General features: G+C 41.1%; 1 protein-coding gene across 3 annotated transcripts in view; it reads left to right on the top strand.

The window, feature by feature from the left end:
• The window catches only part of LRP4 (LDL receptor related protein 4), an 85,511-nt gene that overhangs the window by 22,057 nt on the left and 38,849 nt on the right, over window positions 1-24,605 (top strand). For all 3 annotated transcript variants that reach the window (XM_054066737.1, XM_054066736.1, XM_054066738.1), the window contains exon 2: window positions 20,942-21,088. In XM_054066737.1, coding sequence (XP_053922712.1) covers window positions 20,942-21,088 — 147 coding nt within the window. The remainder of the gene's footprint in view (window positions 1-20,941; window positions 21,089-24,605) is intronic.

Raw genomic sequence — 24,605 nt, 5'->3', positions numbered from 1 at the left:
GTTTGGGAGGTTGAATCTGAGGGATGTGGGAGATTTAGGCAGACAACACGTAATGATTTGGGCTCAGCCAGTCTCCTTTTTTCTGTTTTTCTTTTAGCAGGAGACATTAGTTGACAAGCCCCTTCTGGGTGGTTTTATGCAAGTGTTGGTGTAGGTTGAAAGCACAGCCTTTTCTTGGGCTAAATATGTCTAGCTTATTTCTGCTTAACTGTTCTATGTGTTTTTATGCTTGACTTCATGTTCCCTCTACTACCTGTGAATTCTCTCTCAATCTCTAGTGTTTTGGGTCTGGATCCCAGCTCCAGATGTGGAAGAAATCAGAGAAGACATGTCTCTTTAAAGCAAACTATTGCAACTTGACTGTCTAATAGATTTTTGGCCTTGGGAGTTCCTTGAGCCTATTACTATAGTCATGGGATAGGCAGGTAAGCTCATATCTTATGTGCTGGTTCTGTACCAGTTGGTTCTATCATTTCTAGAGCTGCAGTAGAGGTATCTAAACAGCACAAAACTTCTTGATTGTGTCAAGAAGTGATCATACGAGCTCACTTCACTCCAGCATTATGGGGAAAAAGTAACCAGACCACCTACTTTGAACCTTCCTTTCCATCCCTTCAGGACTGGCAGCAAGCTTGACATGCCCACAGTTTGGGGCTAAATTCTTATATTGACTAAGCCGTGTTACATGCATCATTTTCTTCGTATTAAAGATTCAAACATTTTCTTAGACCTGATGTGCTTGTTATAGTAGGAAAGACGCCAGAAGGATCATCCTTGTTCCAGATATATCATGTCAGAAATTAAACTTGGGGAGGAGATTCTTACCTGTGTCAGCATTCTTCCAGAGCAGGGAGTGCTCTTGCTCTAAAGTCAGTTCCACAGACGTTTTGTACTGACCCTAACTAGGGTCTGCACATACGGAAACTGGATTTCCTGAATTCTCTGCCAAGGCCTGGCTCATCTTCCATTTCCAGTCAGTTAAATCCCAGCAAAATTTCCAAGGCTCCAAGTGATCGGCAGAATTTAGTAAGTAAAGGCTTACTCGGTATCACTATGTGAAAGAACAGGTAGGATGAAAGAGGGCAAGACCGCTGTGTTATGGTAAAGTTTTTAGCATGGATATAGCAAATGCTTTTAAATAGGGGACATCGTTGCCTCTGATTTGGAGATGAGGGTAGAATAAGAGTCCTTTGTAGGAAGAGATCACTAATATGCCAAATACAGTCATAAGAATGTACATAGCTGTCCTTATGGAGATTTTCAAGCTTCCTTATCCTTATTGGCATCTGGTGACTATCCTTTTCTTCTATAGTATTAATGATATAATAATTGTAGAAGTGTTCAATCCTTAGAACACCACAACTACAACCAGGGAAAAGTGTGTAAGGAGAGAAAACAATGTTGATTAGACCAATTAACATGGCTGGAAAAACAGACAAGCTTTTGGGAGCAGTTTCTTGTGAGAACTAAAATAGAAACCTAAGTCTTTAAATTAAGTACATTTAAGTGTAAGTTGAGAACAGTTGATTTGAGTTCAGCTTGACTGTGTTAGTGAATTAGAAATTCAGGGGATGGTTCTTGATTACTCGGGACCAGAAGGACATGATGTGCGGAAAAGGAGTGGTGCTATAGGAGCCAAGTCTACCTCAATCCGTATCTGATTTTCTCTTTCCTTTCAGTTTAAAATTCAGATTAACGTTTGACCATTTCCTAATTTTCCAGGCTCGAACTTGAGGGAGAGGCAGAAGAATTTCTGCTTAGAACTGTGAAACTGCAGTTAGAAATGATTTGGTGAGATTGGAGAAATAAGGATAGAGAAAATACTTCACCCACCTAAAATCTTAACGTAGTACAGAAAAGCCTGAGAATGTTTGTTAAGCTTTCCATGCTCCAGAAGTACAGAAAAGCAGAAGGGGCTTAAATGTTCTTCGGTTTCTCTGAAGTTCACCCATGTATGATGGATTTGTAAATATTTGAAAACTGGTATTTGTATGTGCGGAGTAGGGGGTTAAAAATCCTGGCTGCAAAAGCCTTTTTGACTCTCTTTGTGGTGGACATTGATGGACATTATCTAGTGTCAGGCTTAAGCTGAACAGGAGCTCTATTCCAATTATTCCCCCAAATGAAGAGCTCAGAAGAACTATGGTCTAGATACGGGAACTTCTGAGAGGCTGGCCTCTGGACTGAGTGCTCCTTTGCTGGCCATAGGTGGTGAGAAGGAGGAGAATGCAGTTAGGACAGGCTTTTCCTGTGTGTTATGATGCAGTATTGGAAATTGTGTTGCAATGCAAGAAATTACATGGAATCACCTGTGGAGCTGAGTCTGTCATCCCACAATGCCATACAGTGGGTGTGCAAAAATAGTGCAGCTGTGTGATGCCAAATACTGAATACTACAACCTGTCTGCCTGTTCAGATTCTTCTAGGTGGTTTTAAAGAGTTAACTTTTTGCTTGCTCTTTTCTGTGTAGACCACTGAGCTATTCTTTTGCAATCAGCTTGTACCTGGCTTAAACTTGAGTATTTGTGCTCAGTGGAAACAGAGAGAAAGGTGACTATGTTTGCACTGGATTTGGCACAGATTTGAATTTTGGGGCAGGAAGGAATAGGGGAAGGAAGAGAAAAGTCTAGGAGGAAAGTGCAGCAGAAGAGAATTGGATTGTGAAAATAGAGAAGCCTGTTAAGAGACTGAAAAGGGATGAGGGAGCATGGGCATGTGGAAGGAGGGTTCTGGGTAGCAGGTGGGAGATGGGAGACTGCCTTGTGCTCCCTTTTCCTACATCTCAGTCACTCTTGCTGCCAAGTGCCACTTCTCTGTAGTGGCTTACCCACAAAGCATCTTGTGTCTTTCAGGCTCTTTTCTATTGCCTGTCCTTTTTCTTAGAAAAAAAGGGACTTACAAGTTTGAGAGGCCTCAGGCTGACTGTTTGGCACAGTGTTTTATGCTACCTGTGCTGCTCCCCTTCTGTTGTGTTTTATGAGCGTCCAGCAGTTCTGCAAACCATTCCTTGATTCTCCAAGTTGGATGCCTAGAAACAGAGATTTCTGGCTTGCGACTCTGGCTGTCTGAGATCTGTAGAATTAAGCTGATGAAACCATTCACAGCAGCAGGATGTGAAGACATCTGAATCTGTGTTTATGGACTGCTTGACTGTTATGGTGATGGATGCTGTACAATTATTTCACATTCAGTTTAGGACTTTGTGCTGAAAGTAATGTGGGGATTGTGTGGTGTTGTAAAGTGCAAAAGGGGCCTGTTAAAAGCTATGCAGGTGAATTTCATTCTAGGATTTCATTAAAGCTTTTTTTAACTTGCTTGTAATAGATTTTAAATGTCCTGTGTAATCAATAGCAGCTGGATTTTTTTTCTTCTGAATCACGCTATGTAAGATACTGTCTTTGCCAGACTGTTGCTCAGTTCTGCATAGCAGGAAGCAACCATTTAAAATTCAAACCTGTAAATGTAAATTTACTAAAATCTTCCAGGTTCTGTAACACTAGACCTGGTCCTTTGTTTTCCTTCAATGGAGAGAGAGCTGGTGTTTGGAAGCCACAGTACACCTCTCACCGTGCTGTTTACTGCTGCCTCTGTGATTAACCTGTTTATCGTGGACCATTCAGTGGTATCTAATGTTTTACACTGACACACTTCCTGCATTGTTGAGGAATATATGTGTGTATGTGTTTGTGTGTGTATATACATATTTATGTATATACTACAATATTATTTTTAACTTGGAGTTGTCCCATAGCATCTCCCTCCTATTTCTGCTCCTTCAGGAAGATGAGATCCAAGTTGCTGCTGACACTGTGCTTGCAGCCTGTTGCAGCTTCTTTTTACCCATTATCTGGTGAATGAAGAGTATGGAGTAAAGGCCACAGGTCTGCACATGCAAAACACAGGGAACATGAGTTGAGATCCATGTTAATTTCCCCCCCGGAAACTACCCCTCTGTAATTACAGTTCCAACATCCTCCAGAAGAAAAGGGCCCTGTCCCCCCTGCAGCCCCTCCCCGGCAAATTCGATCGTCCTTGCAGCAGGGAAACCAGGCGTGGAGTCGAGCAGGTCAGCTGGGGCCTGAGAACGCTCCCCTTCTGTGTCTTCATTGCAGGAGGGGGGTGGGAGCTGTTCCTCTCCCCGGCTCCCTTCTTGCCACTTCCCCCAAATCTCCCAAGTAAATACAATTTTATTTTATTATATTGCTGCCGATCTGCTGTTGTTTTTCATACAAAAAAAGGTGGAAGGGGCAAGAAGGAACGAAAGAGTCTGGTGACAGGAAGAGATGAATTGCTGAAGAATGACACTGGCAGGGACTATTGTTCATTTTAAGGCTGGAGCAGGAGCAGAGAGAAACGTTCACACGCCATTCTTGGGCATCCTGCTGGGCAGGCTAGGAAAGGGGCATTCCAGCTGGTCATGAGATTTGGCCAGACAGATTGAATTGGGCTGAATAGAGTGCTTGCCGTTTTTTATTATTATTTTTTTTTCTTATAAAGAAACCCACTGATTAATTGCAATGGAACCTGATTAAAGGAAGAGTCTGAAACCCACATAGACATTACAAGACATAAAGCTGTCAGCCTATCAGCATGTGATAACTGGGCCTTAACCCTTTACAAGGCTCATAGGGGAGGGTGATGCTCACCGGAGTCAGCATTGCTCAGTCTGTGTTTACATGTTTATGTGAGACAGGACTTCTGTCATTTGGGGAAAGAGTTGTGTGCACAGCAGGAGACCTGTAAACAGGCTGTACCTCATGAAAGACATGTGCCTGAAGAATGAAAATAAGGTTTAGGCATATTTTGTTCATGGAGAGGTTGTTTTGGGGATTGGCTCAAATATTGCTGGCTCTATTGTAATAGTTTTTCAGAAATTAGCAGCTCTTGCCCATATCTGTCTCTCCTTCTGTGCACTCCTTAATATGACAATAGGAAAAATCTATGAAGACAGCTGTAAAGTTCTGTAGTCTCCTTGGAGGTTGTTGCAAATGGACTTGGTAGAAACATCAATATCCCTGTGGTGGATATAATATTAAAAAATAGGTAAATATTTAAAAGAATGCTGTAATCTGTATGAGAACAAAGCTGTAGTTCAGCTGAGCTTGGAGACTGATGTGGAGATTGAAAGCGGATGAACAAATTGGACATACATTATCTCAGTGGCGATAGGATGAAGTTTCAAGATGCTTGGAGACCCTTTTCTATGAGTGAAAATTCTTGGTTTTGTTGTGCATTGATTTCATTTCAGATGTGTGGAAAACAAAGTCCATGTTGTGATACTTCTGGTTTTTTTCAACCCTTTTTTTTTTTTTTACTCCACTGATTTAGTGCCTGGACATGGTTGAATGCCCTCTTTTCATTCTCATTCTTTAATATCATGTTTGTTGTTTGCTGCTTCTGTTGAGAAGCAGAGATGATTTATTCAAACAGACTCTTCAGTTTTTGAAAGGGGTCTGTGTCGCAGTGTGATGAGATGAGAGGGGCAAACACTCTTGCCCCCCAGCAATGTTCAGCTTCAAGTGTGACACAGTAAAGGATGGCATGTAAGATCCCTAATGAGTATGCTGTCCAGTCACTTTACCCTGCTCTGTAGCACCACGTGCGTGTGTGCACCTACTGGTTCAGAAATATTTCTGTAGCGAGGTAGAAAGAGCAGAGATACAGTAGGAGGAAATAAAGGTCGTTTGTGGGTCCTGTGGAGATGATGGAGGGATTGCTTTTTGCTGTCTAAAGCTCCTTGTTACTTCCAATTCATCTCTCCAAGTGAGAAGGAATTGTCAAGCCTGTAGGAGCTTTCTGAGATGAAAGTTGTTGATTTTGTGTTTTCTTGTCTTGCATCTCTGGTCACTTCCATCAGAAGCTACCAGTGCAGGTTGTACCCTCGCTGGCTTGGCTTCACAGGAAGCAAGTGTCAAAAAGGGGAGTATTTATGCTCAGCTCCTTTCCTGCTGGGAGGAGGGGAGGAAAAAAATAATCTTTCTGCTTAGACATTTGTGTTAGATCAAGTGTTTGAGTATTCAAGGGAAGAAGGGCACTGTGCTAAGTCCATACAGTTGGTCAGTAGAATGGACAACAGCATGAACAGACAGGATGTTGCCCTCATCTCACTGCATCCTCGCCATGCATAGGGAGCCTGTTGCAATAGCTGCACTTCCAGGCCACTGGGTACCACTCCCTCCAAGAACGGGGGATCTGTCGAGATCCAAGCCAGGGAGACTGGAACTATCCATCTGCTCTTATAGTCAAGTTTCATTGTAACTCAGCATTGGCATAGCCAAGGAGTCAGGAATAACATTTTCCTCAGATTTTTATTCTGTATTTTCAACATGGAAAGAGGTAAATGAGAACCACTGTAGTTGCAAAAAAAAAAGCTGTGATCAAATGGGACCTGAAAAGTCTGCTGTTCACACAACTAAATGGGAGTTGGAATGGGGACTCACTTCTGAACAAAAATCTTCTGACTTGTTGTTCTCTTCCCATGTTTTGCTTCTTGTTTCTATTTCTTCTGTTTGTTTGTGGCTCTCCCTCCTTCCTCCCTGCCACCTACTAGCCCTGCTGTAGTCCTTTCCTGCAGCTCTGTTAACGTTTAACAAATTTCCCTCCAGTTCCTATGTTTCTTTTGGCTGTAGCTCAAGGCAAACTCCCCAGATCCAAAACTAATTTAGGGCTGCGAGCAACAGTAGCATTTAAATGTTGGCTTTGTGCCATCAGGCAGGCAGCCTCTTCACTGAGAAGAAATCTAATTCCAGTGTTTATTAGATCAACAGTGGCCTCAGGGTTGGACTTGCTTTAATGTTGGCCTTTTAATAATTGTAAGGCTAATACAGGAACTTGGGACCCCCAGGAGGGTCTCAGGAGCCTGGCTCTGACCTTGATTTTGGGAAGCAGGACTTGGATCCAACTTAATTTAGGTCAGGTGGTCAGGTAGCATAGGGGAGCAGGCTGATGAACGGGAGCAGGAGGTGTTATTTTGACTTCCTGAGCAGCGTGTGTAAATCCTTCCACATTTGTGCAATAGTGGCATTGATTTCCTGCAAGTTTGTTTTAACGAGCTCTCTGAGGTAAGGACCTAGGTAGGGCAGGGCAAGTTGTGCCCTGGTTAAGAAGTGAACTGGGACCACGTAGGATCTACATTAATTTCTCAGTTTGCCCACAAGCTCTTTGGGAAGTCACTTAGGGCTCAGGTTTCCAAGCATGAAGAGCGCCTGCGGTGGGAGGTATGAGTGCTTTGTAATACTGAGAGTCAAGTTCAAATCTCTTTGGACAGATGTGTAATGATAGTTAAATGTCTAATTTTGTGCTGATTTTAAATTACTTAGGCACCCAAGTACACACAGATCTGTGCTGTTGGGCTTCTATTATCTCCTTTTGGATTGAAGATAATTCTTCCCAGCTTTTAAGAGGTGCTGAAATTGTTCATTACTAGAAAAAGTCAATCTGACACTGTAGTGGTGGAGGCCACACACGTACCTACAAAAATGTGGTTCCATAATTAGACCATTTTGATCTTAGTGCTTCTTCCTACCCCTGCCTCAGTGCTGTTGCTATTATTTCATTGAAAGTGAAGATGATACCCAGAGTGAACAATATGAAATCGGCCATAAGGGATTCTCTGGTGCTTTTCACTATTGTGGTTAATTTTTCTGGAGTTTAAGTATGAATGAACTGTGGAGTTTTTGCGGGTTTGTGGAGGCAGCACCTGAGACTTCCAGTTGAAGCAGCAGAAGAGACCACTTTCTAAATATTGCAAAGGAGTCTGAAGTCCAGCCACTGTGGGAGGTGTAGGTCGGTGCTTTGTGAGCTGCCTAGAAAGCAAATGAACGTGGGTGGGCTGAATAGGGACTGATGTACAGCATAGCTGCCCTACAGTAACCCAACACTGATGTTCTTGTTTTTTCTGTTGGCAATTTTATTGGAAAAAACTTAGCTCATCAGAACCGAGAAAACATATTTGTGTTAAGACTGAGTTTTTGCATATGCATGTGTCTCTGTGTATATATATTTAAAAAAAAATGTTACTGGTAAAGGTTTCTTTTTTACTTTTAAATTAATTCAGTTCTCTGGTAGGCAGCACAGTTGCTGTAATGTCTGCATGGTTTTGTGGTACCTCTCTCTTTGCCAACCCTAACCCTATTCTTCCAGCTCAGTTTGGGCATTTAATAATTGCCCTTTTGCTGCTCATCCTCTGAGGGCAACATAATATCAGGTATGGGGTTATTTTTTTAGAAAATGATGTACCAAGCAACTCTCTTTGTCCCAAGATAGCTGTTTATCTTGTGGTTGATGCTTTTGAAGTCCTCTTGCCTGTGGGATTGCAAAAATGAGCTTCTGCCTCCTCATTGCTGCAAAACCACACTGTGTATCCTATCCCTTCTTCGGAGAACTCTAAGCAGAGCTGTTGTGGTTGGTCTCCCAGTCTCGTGTGGCAGAGATCTGGAAAGCTACAAAGCTCAGATCCTCCACCACTAGCCTGATGGCCTCTTTAGAGAAGAGCTTTAGAAGACCAAAATAAACTCCTTAAAATGACCCTGTAAGAGAACAGTTTCTGTCTTGTCCAGGAACCTGGAATTTTTTGTATTTTACCGTAATGATGGGAAGAATCTGACTGCAGCCCACAAAAGCCAAAATGGGATTTTTTTGGAGGTAGACATCGTCTCCTTTCACAATGTGCTTGGATAACTGCAGTCCACCTAGAATTAGGTTCCCTGAAAAGGAGGACTTTACAATGCTTGCATTTTTATGCAAGTGTAGTGTATGTATGTAGAAGTGTATGGCTATCCATGTTGATGTGTTCTGGGACTGATCGAGGCAGAAGAATTCAGCCTTTGTCTTCAATAGGATAAATGAATAAAAGAATGTTTTGGATTCTGGCTTTGGAGAGAAGTTGGGCATATATTCTGAAGGGCAGAATATCCTTACAGCTTGTCCAGTGCCTGGAGCATCTGAAAGTTGAAAGACACTGTCTGATAATTTCCCATGGGACAAATTACTTAACATGTTTCAGAGAGCCAATGCAGGGTGAAACCTGAAAGGCCAGATCAAAACCATCTTCTGAATCTGTTGTGAGCAGGGTTACAGCTGCTTCATAAATCCAGAAAGTACTGGAGAGACACTCATGCAGTAATTAACAAAGATTGTAAGTGTTGTGGGAGAGGAAGCTAAAGCTCAAGAAGCTTCTGAATCTAAAGATAATGGAGCCGGTTTCTTAGAGATATGTGGTAAAGGTGTGGCTGGATAGGATCCTTTGTCTTCTGAATTTTCCTAAAGATTTTTTCCAGACCTTAATCCTTGCAACCCAGATCAAGAAATACCACTTTTAGTTTTCCTTGGTTCCCAAAGTCTCTGAGCACTAGTTTCCAGCAAAGATGGTGGTAGTGCTTCCTCCTCCTAGCTTTCTTTTTTTCAACTGCTTCATCTTCCTAGACCACTTCCCCTCACCCTGAGACAGCTCAGCTTCTTGTGAAGCTGCAGTTAAACAAATGCAATTTACAGATGGTAGATGAAAATCAGTTGGCATTAATTTTAGCTATTCTTAGTGCTGTGACCTGTAACTAGTTCTTTGGTAGCATCTACCAGAGTTGGAGGCCATTACTGTTGAGTATAAACGGACAGGAAGATATATAGCTATCCTATGTAAAACTGAACATTGAGTGGGGTTTTGTTTGCTTGTTCTTTAGCTCAAGTCAGGTTGAGTTAGTCCATGCACAGCGAGATGACAGCTATGTCTTTCTCTGCTGTTAAACAAGGGATTCAGTGAAATCCCAAAGATGCTTGCAGGTTGGAAGAGGACATGACAAGAATGGCAGCAGAAAGAGAGTGAATGTTGGAAAAGTATTGAAAGTTTATTTGCCTTAAAAGTTAATACTGGGGTTACTTAAACTAAGGGAAGTGAAGTAGGGAGTAATGCATGAATGCAACTTAAACCTTTGTTTTCTGATATTCCTATTACAAGTGACAGATGCCATGCTGTTTTTCATCAGATGTTGTAGGCTGCTTGCAATCACCTCCATTCAGTGAAGTGAGAGGATTGCAAAACCTCAGAATTTCTGAAATAGATCTGACTTCTGATACTTCCAGGTAATTTCCAGGTTATTTCCCAAAAGTGACAAAGCGTATCCTTTCTGTGACTGTGGTAAACCTTGGGTGCTCCTATAGCTGAGATAACGTAATGCTCACTCTAGGATAATTGCTTCAAGTATTAACTCTGCTGCTTTTGTTGACTTTTGCAGGCGGATTGCAGTTCTGTGCTTTTGTAATCTTCAAAACTTAGTAGATTTAGCTTAAAGCTAACTTGAGCAGATACACTTTAGGGATGGCAGCAATTGAAGCAAACCTTTTGCAAAACACTGTAGCAGCAGGGGCAGGGGTCTGTTCCTAGGGACTTGGTGAGAGCCTGCTTTGCACTAATTCTTCCTTCTGAAGGCTGTAAATGGCAGCATTTGATTAAAGTGGTGCTTTGCCTTTAGGGGAGTAGGTGCACTCTGGTTGTTCAAAATTGTAAAAGCCTGGGTATGGATCTCATAGTTGCCCCAAAATTGTACATAACTGCTGTCACAGAAAGATCCTCTAAAATGTATATGAATCAAAGCTGCTTAGACTTTTCATTTTGGGCCATTTCTGTATTCTCTGGCAAATGTCAACAGAGTCCTTATGCCTCTGTGCCTCTTCCCCTTTGTTTCCTCATTTTAACTTATTTGCAGAAGAGAAGGGTGAGAGATATGAAGTAATGGAAAAGAAAAAGGAAAACTTGTGGAAATTAAAATGCCAATATTTTCTCTTCTATAACTGGGAAAACAAACTCCAGTGTTTTGCTAGTAGTGCAATGTCTGTAGCTTACCTCCATTAACTTTTACAGAGCAGAAAGATTTCTGACTGCTCGGTGAGCTTTGTTTTCAAGAACTGTGATGCTAGTGAAACTCTTTGGTGACTGAAGTAGGTGAAATATCAGAAGTACCTTTTCCCTGTAGATTCTCTCTTTATAACAGTAGGTTGCTTTTCTAGCTGACACTTAGCAATTGTCTGGTATTGTGAAGGTCTCCTGGTAACGTTTCTGCTGTTGTGACATTATTTTCTGAATTTTAATGTCTACAGTACTATATGATTCATGATAAATGAGCAATACATTGTTCACAACCCTTATGGGACAGGAAAGGAGAGAGGTTGTTAGTATATGGTTTTAAAAAAATATAGTGAAAGAAATGGAAAGTTGCGTGTCTCATGTTGCTGAGGTGACTAATTCTTGCAAAACATGATGTAAGCTGAAGATACTATTTTAGTGTCTAACTTGTGTGTATTCTGAGAGGGATTGAGTCACGTAGTTTTGCTTGCCAGGCACTGGTGGTCCAGCTAAGAATTCCCGCACTGTTCTAGAGCTGATATAATCTAGAGGATATTTCTGAATAATGTTATGCAGCAGCAACATTTTATTATTCTGTCCATTTCTTAGTGATCTTTCTTTCTGTGTAACATGCTTGAGTGGAATTGTCCTGCATGACAAGTAATGTAGTGCTACGGCTGAGCACTTTATATTTGTCCGTTGGATTCTTCATTGTAGTTTTCTCTTGACATGCAGTTGCAAAGGAGCTTGCAGCGATGGAAATGCCACTCCAGGCTAAAATCAGCAAAGCCTGTTTCTTTATGACATCCTTCAGTCATGTTATCACTCTGCACTTCATAATACAATATGGATGAAATGCTTTCTGCTTAAGAGAGAAAACGAAATGCCAAGGCTGAGGGATGCTTTTATCAATAACAGGAAAGAAATTTCACAAGGTGGGAAGCATAATGCCCTTGCTCCTTGGAGTCCAAGTTTATATGTAGGAAAAATGAATTAGTCCACAGAGAAAATGTAAATACATGACTTAAAAGGACTTAGGAGGCTAAATCTCTTCTAGTAAGGGCTTTGGAGGTAAGAAGCAGAACGTCAGAGGTGATATACTACAATTCATGACTTTCTGTGGTCTTTGTTTTACCAAGAATCTGTGAAGGTGAAAACAGATGCTCTATCTAATGGTTTTGAACACACCTCTAGAGAGAATGGGAGAACTGTCTTCTTGAATTGTGATCCTTTGAAAGGCTCAAGCCTGATTCTAAAATATGTCTGTGTTGACATTGGACATGACACCCGAAGCAGGCCGATAGAAGGCTGATATGGTGCTTGGTTTCTTGGCTGGCAGCAGTGTTTGGCAGATATGTGGAGACAGAGAACAAAACCTGAGTTTTTGACTCCTGTGCCAGCTGCAAATTTTTGAGAGAACCTTGTATTTACAGAAAGTGGGACATTTGCGACTTAATGGCAAGTAAATACACAAAAAGCAAAAGTGTGGTCACCAATGAGCAAAAATATCTGGAAACAAAAGTCAAGATGTTCTACCAGGTTCTTACAGAGTAGTTTGGGTGTTACCAGGAAAGAGACGCATAGGAATCTGGAGAGAAGGCCAGGGGAAAAGTCATTCAGATAAGACGTTCTGCTGCCTGATAGAATTTGTCAATTGTTTGGAAATATTTGTCGTCTACCTGATACTTCTTGCCTGCCTTTGGATGGGGACTTTGGACTGAGATTTTGGTGTGTTTAATATGCTTTGGTGGTTGAAAGGTTCCTATTTCTATACTGGGACTTCATGGGTTGTCCACAATGAGCTATTTCCATAGGCAACTGAGAAGTTGCTCAGGAAACAGGATAATAAAAGTCCTATTTAAAAAAAAATAACCTGCACAGAATTGTCAGTCTTTATCTTTTGTCTGATTTCAAGAACTAAATAGTCAACAGGGGAAAATAAAATGCCATGTCAGTTCAGGCTTCAAACAGAATCTATTTGAAGTCCTGAGGGAGCAGTGTGCCATAACACACCTTTGATAAACATTTTTTTTCTGTGATTAGAATATGTTGTTTAGTTTCCCTGTATCAGCCTCAGTGTGGACCTCGATCTTATACCCTAGTTCTGCACAGAAAGAAAGTTACTTCCTTTATGATGTGACACCCATAGTTAGCCTGAAGTTTTTTTTTGGCTGCCATATTGTGTCATAATGTAAACCAGTGGCTAGCGTGACTTCTATTATTGTTCCTTGGTTTCTCCAGGCACTGTTGTATCCCAGATTTTTGGTGTTGAGTATCTGTTTCAAATTATTTTCCACGAGATGCACTAGCTTTAAAAAAATTAAAAAAATAAGATTGAATCTTAATCATAATTATAATCTTCTAAAGTCCCTTCTATATTATTTCTTTTTCCTGTGTGGTGTTTGTAGAAGAATATTTCCTATTTTGGTATCATTTGCAGGCAACTTTACCATGATACTTATTCTTTCTTCCAGATCATTAATGAAGTTATTTAACTGAACTTTATCTAATGCTGATCCCTATGATACCTACTAGCTGTCTCTACCCCCTGCAGCTTGACTTGCTGCCATTTCTCATTATCTTCTGATTATGATCCTTCAGCTGATTTTTGTGTGTAATGGTAGCCAAGCCAATTTGAATTAGTTTTTGAGTAGGATTTCATGGCAATAATGCTGTCCCTTCAGCTGCACCTCCTGCTTAAGAACTCTGGATATATATGAACACACATGAAATTAATGCACTTCTAGAATGGGAGAAGTAATTTTGTCAGATACTGTAGAAGATACAGATAGACTTAAGATGAGTGTCTAGACACCTCGCTTATAATTATTTATTGAAAAATGTTCATTTTTGACTTGAAGGATTTGAGAAAGGGACTGATGATCGCTTCTTGGTCCTTGAGTCTCTTTATGTTCAAATTAAATCCTTCTTCAGTATTTAGTTTTCAATACTTGTTTCCATAAATGCTTTCCTATACACGGGGTGCAGGGTGAGAATTTCAGTGGGTCTGGTAGTCTTTACTGCTGTGGGATCAGAATTGGGGCTCAGAAACTCAGACATGTTTTTAAAGACCTTGTGTCTCTTGAGCCGAGTGGTATTTCTAAAAATATGGCTTCTGTTCCTGTCTCCCTCTATCTCATGCATACATCCGTTGCCTCAAATGCTAATTCAATTTGCGCTTTTATTGCACCCCTTATTTTCTTGAGATTCTAATTAGCAAACGCCCTGTGGGATTTCTCTTCCTTATGCTTCCTATTCCTTGTGGTCATAGCAAGTGTCACGTTTTTCAGGACTAACCTTCGTAGCTGTGAAGCTTAGTATAAGTTTTGAAGGGCTGTTGTGCTTGATAGCATGCTTCTCTGTAGAACTCTGTTCAGTTACGTGTTCAATTGAGAGCCAGCCTGGAAGACTTTCATCCTTACTTGGAAACTGCCAAAATAGACACAATACATAATTACAAAAAAGGTGTAACATCTTCAACCTCCCTTCTCTGGCTGGTGGTGTAGTTTTGTTTCTAGTTTGGGTGTTTTTTTCTTTTCCTAATAAATTATTATTATGTTTTTAAAACTTATAGCTTTGAGGACGTTCTTCCACAAACGAAACTGAAGCAGTTCTGTTTAAAGCTTTGAAATTTTTGGGTTGCTCTTCCTAGTGAAGTTAATTTTACTCTAGGCAGGCATAAGATACTTGGAGATACTGTGGGTGCCCAGTCAGAACTGCTTCAGGTACTCCCATAATGGGAGTAAAAAAAGAAAAAACCCTGTTGGCTTTTATCAGTGCATGGTGCCCCTTCTGACATGAGACTGTTGTGCTGTAATGTTGCCTTTGCTGTGTCTGCCAGCAGAGCTCTGGGCTTAAACAATGGTCAGCAAATCCCTCTTCTAAAGCTGGATTAACTGTACTTTCCTTCGGAGGGAACTGGTATTTGAGTAAGAGAGAAGAATCCAAAATTTTCATTTTCCCTCAAGACAGGCAAGCAAAGAAAGCTGAGCTGCTTTTCTATAGAAGCACTCAGGGAAGTGCTGGATGAGGAAGGAAAATGTATCAAGTGAACTATGTTCATCTGACATGTCCGAGGTCTGCCCTCATCAAGGTCTGTGATGGAAATGCAAAAGTGAGCCTGGCGTAGAAGTGGAGAAAGAGAGAAAATTATATGTTACGCAGGCCTTCTATCAACAGATGTGCAAGGTGTTAAAGAGGCTATTAAAGGCTATGCTACAGAATTCACTGATTTTAACCCTGACTAAATAGTGCTCTTGGGTTCTTAAAATACAGAAATAAGAAATGAAGTGTGTCTGTTGAAGCACGGGCAAAATATTCTGATGCTTTTTGCAAATTTGTTCAAAAATGCTCTGATGATACCCTTCCACACTTTCTCTGGGGAAAAAAATCACAGCATTATGCCTGTCACTATTAGGACTTTAATTCATTTTCCCTTTAATTCCATTATTCGTATTCCAGTTCTTCTGCACAGTCCTGGAGTTATCTCTCTTTGTCAATGTAACTGTCAAATTTTTGTACTGTATTTTCACACCCCTTCAGTGTACATACATAGCTTCTGTTCTCTGCCAGGGGTAGTTGTATTATATGATAGGATTAAAATTATGGAAAGTGGTACTGCCATCTTTTTGGTTGTGTCTCTTGTGGTAATGAGACTGAAGAAAGATTTCTGTCTTCCACTGAAGATCTCTTGTAGTCCATGAAATGCAGAGTTAGGTACCTGTCCATGGAGAGGAAGGAACCCGGATCCATGTACTATACAGTCCTGGACCCAAAGAGTGATTGTTCTTTCCAGAGGCTTCTGATTCTGAACTGAACAGAACTGCAAATCATGCCAAATATTTTGGTAGTTTTGGGTTTTCTAAACCTGTTTGTGCCATTTTCCTTGCATGATAGCAGAACTAAATGGATATTTAGCTCTGATTAGCTATTTTACGCCGTATTACAGGTACACGCAGAATTGCACGATGGTGCAAGCAAACTGATAGCTGTTGTTCATGCAGTGTTCTTGGTCAACATCCATTTAAGGAAACTTTATATCATGGGACTGTGAGAAAATCCTGATATTGTTATTGCTGCCAGAGCCTGACAGAGCTGATGGACCCTGAAGAGCAGGAACATGTTCATCTCCACGTAAGAGAGAAATTTTTTATAGGAAGAAGAATCATTCACTAGAGGGTATCATCCACCAGGGATGTAGTAGTATGCCCATTGCTGGAAGTTTTCAAGATGTGACTGGACAGGGTGCCAAATAATCTAATCTAGGCTCCCTTTACCACAAAAAGTTGGACCATGTGATCTTTCAAGGTCCCTTCCAACCTGGTCTGCTATATGATTCCATGTTAAAGCAACAGCCTGTAGACGGTTGAACTGCCACAAAATAGTGGTAAGAGCTGTGTCTGTCATTATTTTTAGTGAAAATAGAGTTAGTATCTCCCCTTTTGGAAAAAAAGGCATGCCATCAGGACTTAAAGAGTAGTGTTTCACTCTCCCCTAAAAATCTGCTGCTCTTAACAAATCAAAGGCTTTGGAGTTCAGTTTGGTAATTATTCTGTCTACTTAAGTCTCCTTTGTAATGTCAGTGTTTCTGTGAATCTGTGGCAAATACAGGGCTATTATGTAATAGTTCTGAGGATTGCAAATGACCTCATCAGCAAAGTGAAGGTTTATGTAATAGGTTTTTCTTTATGGGCTATATTATTTGGCCTAATGAAGAGTTGCTGGGGACATGGGGCAGAAGGCAGAGTAACAACTTATTGTTTAAGCAGCCCCACCGACCTGCCCCCCCCCCAAAAAAAAAGATGTGCAGAAATAAAAGGATGATTATTGACTTTTGCTTTTCAGAGAGAAATGACATAACTGTTTTGCCAACTCTATACAACTCTAGAGTTTGCCAACTCTAGACAAATTACAAAGATCCCAACTATTGTTTTAAGGGAAGGGGGAATCCACCTTCCCACAGGAGACATTTCATTTGTCAGATAAAGGTGGGAAGGATATTTGGAAGGCATCTGAAGAAACTGTGCATACTGTGCTAATTTTAAGGTGATGGCAGATGGTAACTATGAAGCCTGTGTTTAGACTGACTTCCTGTTTTTAAAATCTAGAGGCTGTTTGTTTAATACTTTGCTATGAAAACTGGTTACTGAATCCTGCTGCTATTGCATCTGGAGGGAACCAAACTACAGACAGTGAAGTTGATTTTTTGGCTGATTATACCCTTGGTCAAGTGAGAGAGTAGGAAATCAGTGCAGTGGTTGCATGAGGTCCACCATGAGGCTGTGAAAGTTGAGTGATGTCAGTTCAGCCCCTGGCAATGCCTATGTTTTGCTTTTCTGTATTGTTGTGTATATATTGCATAGTTAAAATATGTCAAGTTTTTGCCTCCTTCATAAATGAAGTAATTTTTCCATATAGAGGGTTGGTAAAATGTCTAAGTCTGCAGTGCAACAAAAAGTTTTACAAAAAACGTTTGTCATGGCTAAGCCCAGAGGTACCCCTCATTGTTTCTGCTCCAGAAGAATATGCAGAAGTGTAAGTAAATATGTTTGCTTTGATTGTTGGTCCAGTTGCCTGAATGGCAAGTGCTGACTTCCGTCCTGTTCCTGGATCCCTGACTAACTGGGATTGAAACGTGACACTGGAGGTTTATGTTCCACCCTAATGCGTGCTTGGTTAGTCTTCTTCCTCACACTCCCTATGCTTAATGAGAGCTTGACATTAAATAGTAAGTTTTCCATTGAGACTTCTCACACCAAATGCACTACTTCCGCTTGTCTTTGAGGGACCTGGAGAAAGCATGCTTCTCATCTTTATCCTTCCTGGGCCTCTACTGTTACAGATACAGTTACAGGGTAATGCCACTTGAACTCTGAACGCTGGGAAATAATCATGGGACACCAAGGGTGAAATACTATCCACACTGAAATAATTGAGAAAATTCCTGCTGTCTGCAGGGGGTCCCAGGTCCCTGTTCCTTTTATTGGATAAAGACTATTCATCCAGGACTGGTTCTCCTTGTACTTTTTATAGGTTGGAATTAGTGTGCTCTCTAAACAGTAGTGTGCTTTACTTGTCCAAGTGTAGGACTTGGGTAAATGATGGTTCATAAAATGCATCATTGTAATGACTAGGAGGTTAGTTATCCTAAAGGTCACAAATCACAAGGCATTTGATTCACGCAGGTTGTCATTTGGACTAGTTAAGCAAAGTGTCTTTATATAATACAGATACAGGCTAGTGCATATGAGAGAGCATTGGTATCTGGATCACAATGTATCCTGTAGCTTTCAACAGTTTCTGTGGCATGGTAAAGGTACAAGCCAGAGAGAGTTGGACATAGCAACTTTAATGAGGTGGGAAGAACATATTTAATATGTGCGTGTGTGTGTATAACCTATATCAGTAGCAACTTTTGAAGATAACTTTGTGTTTGATAATGTAGCAAATTAAGGTGCAGTTTACAGAGGGGGATAGCTGCACTAATTCTTTGTCTGTTGCTGCAGACCTGTACCTCCATGCTGTTATCAAGGTGATAAAATAACATACTTTTACTTTTTTTCCGGACTCTCTCTCATTTGTGCTTATCCAGAAACAAAGAATTAAATATATTCCTCTAGTTTATGAATTGGTTGCCTTGATCTTTGATCCTTTCCTGTTGGTGAAGCTCCCCTAAGACTTGGTGGAGCCTAGGCAAGATAGAGCAAATCACTGGTGCTCTCATATTTGTCTTTTGCCAGGGGCAATGAGAATCATAGAATCCTTAGGTTGGAAAAGACATTTGAGATCATCAAGTCCAACTGTACCTGTCTACTGCTAAATCATATACCTAAGCACTTCATCTACCCACTTTTTAAATACCTCCAGGGATGGTGACTCAATCACCTCCCTTGGCAGCCTGTTCCAGTGCTTGATAACCCTTTCCATGAAGAAGTTTTCCTAATGTCCAATCTCAACCTTCCCTGGCACAACTTGACAACATTCCCTCTCATCCCATCACCTGTCACTTTGGTGAAGGGGCCAGCACCCACCTCTCCACAACCTCCTTTCACGTAGTTGTAGGCAGTGATAAGGTCTCCCCTCAGCCTCCTCTTTTCCAGACTAAACAACCCCAGTTCCCTCAGCTGCTCCTCATAAAACTTGTTCTCTATCCCCTTCACCAGCTTCATCGCTCTTCTCCGGACACGCTCCGGAACCTCAGTGTCTTTCTTGTAGTGAGGGGCCCAAAACTGGACACAGTATTTGAATTGTGGCCTCACCAGTGCAGAGTACAGGGGCAGAATAACCTCCCTGGACCTGCTGGCTACACTGTTTTTGATACGAACTGAGATGCCAGTGGCCTTTTTGGCCACCTGTGCACACTGCTGGCTTATGTGCAGTCAGCTGTCAACCAACACCCCCAGGTCCTTCTCTTCCAGGAAGCTTTCCAGCCACTCTTCCCCAAGCCTGTAGTGCTGCATCGGTTTTTTGTGTCCCAAGTGTGGGACCCGGCATTTGGCCTTGTACAACTTCATCTTGTTGGCCTCAGCCCATTGACCCAGCCTGTTCAGATCCCTTTGAAGAGCCTCCAGCAGATTGACACTTGGTTTGGTTTGTGATGTTTCTGGATTTCCTTGTGTTTATTTCTAGTAGATGGATATGTTGTGTAGATGATGCACTACTTTTCCTCAGGGACGTTGGCTGCCTTTTTTGACTTACGACTTTCCATCATACATTTATGTCTTTTTGAGTCAGCCTTTCTTTGGTGAGTCTTGTGAGGATCTGGCAAAAACCTTTTCAGCCAGTTCTGTTGCAGAAGAAACTTACCATGGAATTGATCCTCAAGGAAGAAGTACATCCCCCTCTAAGTTTAGATCTTAGCTTAACTTGCACAAATGGATGTCTTCATTGAAGGGAATTCTGCTGTTGATAGAGCTTGCAGAACTGTTACATAAAACAATGCAGAAACTGCTTTTCTTGGTTAGAAAAGAAAATGATAAAATTATGAGGCTTTTTTTTTTTTTCTAACTTATGCTAGATGTAACAGATGAGATAAAAAAAGTCTGCAAATAATTCAAGATGTATATATAAGTACCACTTTGGGCAACTATTCCTCTGTATGTCTTTATGATCTATTGTTTAATCTAAGAGTTTCAGGTTTGTTGGAGTTGCAGAAAGAAGGAACCATGCAAAAAGAATCCAGTCACAGACTAGCTTGAGGGAATTGTTGATTGATAGAGTAATGTTTTGTTTAACAGTGATATTGATTATATAGATTGTCTAGATAACGTCAGACAGAAGTTCAGGCATAACCTTTTCCCTTTTGAGAAGTGAGCTAAAGCCTGTTTTCTCTCAAGGCAGAGATTTATTAAGACACCATATGGGATAACATCAGAAACTGTTGCATTTGCATGGGGGTGAGAGTCAGCAGTGTGCAGTGTTGTTCTGTGTCTGGGAGAGGGGAGAAAGAATTGGGTGCTCCTTAAGCAAACTTTAAGACTGAATAAAAAACGTTCTTATCAGATTTAATATTGACATTAGGACTGCATTTTCTTTTGTGGTGGTTTGTTGAGTTTTTTTTTTGAAAATCATCTTCTCTTACAGATAAATAAGAAATCTCTTTTTTTTTTTTTCCTTTCATTGGATTCTGAACTGTCTAGAACAGTGACATGTGAAAGGTTTGCACCTATAAAGTTCAGGGTCTGGAGAAAACCCTAGGTAACTCTCTGAAGAGTTGTGCTCCCTCCTGTTGTGGTGTCAGAGCTAAATGGAGCAGCAACAGCACTGTGCTCTAGGAGAAGTCAGGGTCTGTAAAATAATAAGGGTGTTCTGCTAGCCGGGATTCATTTGTTTTGATTGTGTTTAGTGCTGTGTTATTTGTCAGCTAACTGATTCCCAAATTGCTTTTTGACAGGTTGTTATTTGCCGTTGCCTCATTCCAGGCAATTCTGCATAGTACTCGATCTCCTGTTTCAAAAGTACAAGGGGGCTGAATGTTTTTGCTTTGCAGTAGAGTATGTGTTCTTACATGAAGAAAAGTTGTGATGTCACTTCGTATTTAAATGCATTTAACCTATATTAGACAGATCTGTTAAAATTACCTTTTTTTTCTTTGTTCCTTTGCAGGTATTACAAGTAGCTCTGAATGCTCCTGTGGACGTAATCATTTTACATGTGCTGTCAGTGCGTTCGGTGAATGCACGTGCATCCCGGCTCAGTGGCAGTGTGATGGAGATAACGACTGCGGTGACCACAGTGATGAAGATGGCTGCAGTAAGGATACCATTCTTGACTTCTGTTTGTAAAAACTGAATGCCTTAACTTTTTTTCTGCAGGTGGTTCTCTGTTTACAGGCACATCCTAGTTTTTGTATGACAAATGTTCAAGACTGTAGACGACAAACTTTTGACTGACTAACAGAGCCAATGTGCACTGACATAAAGCGCAGTGGAAGCCCAATTCTGTCTTTTGCAGCTGGTTTTCTATGTCTATAGGACATTACTGTTTCGGAGGGGAAAGGAAGGACAAACAGAAGTACCTTTCTTTTTCCAAATCTGCCTTTTGCAGCTGGTTTTGTATGGCCATTGAATGTGACTATGATGGAGAGGAGGGACAGAGAGCAATACCTCTCTTTTCCCACCCTCACAAAAGCACTACCTGTGAAATAAGTTGTATTGTTTTGCTCTAAATATTAACAGAAAATAAATAAGCAGTGTGAAGAAGTGTATTGAGGGTATCTGCCTGCCCTCTTAAGTAGCATTCTAGTTTCTGCCTTGGCTGCCCTATGAAGGGAGGGAAAAGTGAGCACTATAATCAACATTCATTGGTCTTAGGATCTGCTGACAGAGGTTACCTTGCAGCTACTGTGTATCTGCATAGTGTCGGCATCTGTGTAGCTGAGCCCAGCAAGGGGAGAACTGATAAAAGTGTCACTCAGTGGATTTAGCATGGTATAGATGAATAGAGAAAACCTCTTTCCCTGGAGCCACCAGGAAGTTGCTTTCTTACCTAATCTGTTTGGATTCCACAGATGGTGGCAGAATTGAAGGGTGGGAAAAAAGGCCCAATTTCAGGGAATTCGTTTCCTGAAAGTTTCCCTCGTACTGACAATTTAAGGCTCCTGCTAATGAACATGATGAGGAATTTATTTTTCTCTGTTGGATGTTTCTCTAGCCCTCTGGACTTTCTGCTGTTGACTGCTGTAAGGAAAGGAGCTTTCAATATCTTTGAAATATTGTTTTGGAGAATATCTCCTTCCTTAGGTGTGGGAGATCTCAGCCTAGCTTTGTGAAAATGTCCTTCCTTCTCACTTATTGTTTCTTACAGTTTTTGAAAATTATGAGCAATGTGGAAGACCTTGAGTGAAAAATGGTGTTTTAAAAAATAGATTACCTGCAAACTGAGGTGATCAGTGTTTGGTCAAAAAATTATTAGTGAAAGGGTTATTGGGCAATGAAGTGACCTTAACTGAAGAAAAGGAAGAAAGTGGAAGGAAAACCTGCAGGTTTACATCTACTGAAGAAAAGTGTGAATTTGAGAACTTGCCATGCTCAGGAAAGAGGAGATGAGGATCTGGGAGCTGAAGAAATAGTACTAAAATCTCAAAACAGCAGGAAAGAGGAGGCTGTATGCAACTGTGTAAGCTGAAAAAGGAGAAACTGAACTGGAATAAGGGGCTTGGGAGGTAAAATATACAAAATATATATACACACATATATATACAAATATACAAAAACTAAACTGGTTTTGCTGGCTTCCTACTGAGCACAGAGTAAGATTTTTTTTTTTTTTGTGGGTTTTCGCTGTGAGGTGGGAGGTTGCAAGGTTGTTCTTTTTGTTTTTTTTTTTTTTCTGAGGGGGATTGGTGTCTTGTTGTGGATTTTGGAGGCGTGGGTGTTTGTAAGGGGAAGCCATGCTTCACAAATGTATTGGAATGCTGCAAAAGCCTAATGATTTAGAAAAGAGATACTTGTTGATAAGGTCTACTTTGTACTTCAACAAAATCATAGAATCATAGAATGGTTTGAGGTGGAGGGGACCTTAAAGATTATATAATTCCAACCCCCCTGATATGGGCAGGGACACCTCCCACTAGATCAGGGTGCCCAAGACCACATACAACCTAGCCTTGAGCACCTCCAGGGATGGGGCATCCACAACTTCCCTGGGCAACCTGTGCCAGTGCCTCACCCCTCTCATTGTGAAGAATTTCCTCTTAATGTCTAGTCCAGATCTGCCCCTCTCCAATTTATAGCCATCCCCCCTAGTCCTATCACTACAAGCCTTTGTACAAAGTCCCTTCCCAGCTTTCTTGTAGCCCCTTCAGGTACTGGAAGGTCGCTATAAGGTCTTTGAGCCCAACTCTCTCAGCCTGTCCTCATATGGGAGGTGCTCCAGCCCTCTGATCATCTTTGTAGCCCTCCTCTGGACCCATCCTAACAGCTCCATATCCTTCTTATGTTGAAGCACATAAAGGTTTTTAAACTAAGCAGATGTGGTAGGACTGGGAGACAGGAGGGATAAGACCTTCCATAGGAACTAATGGGAGATGGTTCAAAGCTGACACGACTTGCTTGTTCTAACAACATGTACTTAAGCTCTGTATCTCCTTGCCACAAAATATTGATTCTGAAATTTCAGATGTTCTCAGAAAGTTTTGTTTGTCCGCTTCTTTGGGGAAGGGAGAGGAGAATGGGAAGACATTAGACTCCTGGACTCCTAATAAAGCAAGCAAGTGAAACCTGGGGTGGGGTAAAGGTGAAAATTATTTTAGCAAGTCAATATTCAATCTTGCATCTGTTTCTGTATAGCACTGCATATGCTTGCATAATTGATTGGAGTTACTAAATCCTGTATTAATGCAATTTTCCAATTTTGAACAAGTAATCTAGTATTTCAGTTAAAGAATGACAGAGGGGTTGAAATGCAGTGTGGAAAAAAGGCAAAATACTTGGCAATGAGTGAGGAGTTGTAGCTTTGAAAAACGAGTAGGCACAGTGAACACTTCTTCCTTTTGAGAGAGATTTTCAGTTTAGAGATGAATTCTTAAACTGTGGTGTCATTTGGGTTGGTTGTTTTCCTTTTTTTAATGTTCTGTTATAAACTATAAACCAAGTGCCCACTTTTTCAGTCAGTTGCGCTAAGTTTTTGTTCAACTGCTACCCTTTCTGCACATCTTACACGTGTATTGGTGTCCTTGGAATGTCTGCCTCTCATAAGTATTTTCCCATCATTTTGGGAGAGCCTGGCCTCTGCTTACCTGGCTGTGATAGGAACTGTTTTTCTTGGAAATCTGAAGCCCTGCTGTGATGAGAGTCAATTATTTTGTGACATGTTTGCTTCCTGCTCTGGATCATGTTTACAAGCCAGAATACTGTAGTAATAATAGTAATAAGCAATCTCCCAGCTGTCATGCCAGCTTCATAGACTTTTTGTGGTGTCAGCTCTCTGGTTTACTGACAGTGTCTGGCTTGGACACCCTTGCTACGCATGCACAGAGTAGCTCAGCTGCCTCCGTCTTGTGCCAACAGAGACTGCTTTGGACTGTCCCTAACGAAAGCCACGTGCAAGTGGAGGAATGGTTTTCATTCTGCCCTCCTGCATGTGCTTTGAAGTCCAGCGTGGTGTGAATGACTCTTACTTCCTGTGGCAAGGGTGAAAGGACAACTGAGTCAACTTGGCCTGAGGATTGATTAGTAGTTCTGTTTCCCATAAGATACACCAAATATCCTCCTAAGCATCCCCCATTAGAGTCTTAGTCTGAATTTTGGGTCTGTATCAAACCTAATCA

This window comes from Cuculus canorus, chromosome 5 (assembly GCF_017976375.1).
Source record: "Cuculus canorus isolate bCucCan1 chromosome 5, bCucCan1.pri, whole genome shotgun sequence".
Classification (NCBI taxonomy): Eukaryota; Metazoa; Chordata; class Aves; order Cuculiformes; family Cuculidae; genus Cuculus; species Cuculus canorus.
The sequence above is the reverse complement of the archived record's forward strand: the minus strand, read 5'-3'. Positions and strand labels throughout refer to the sequence as shown.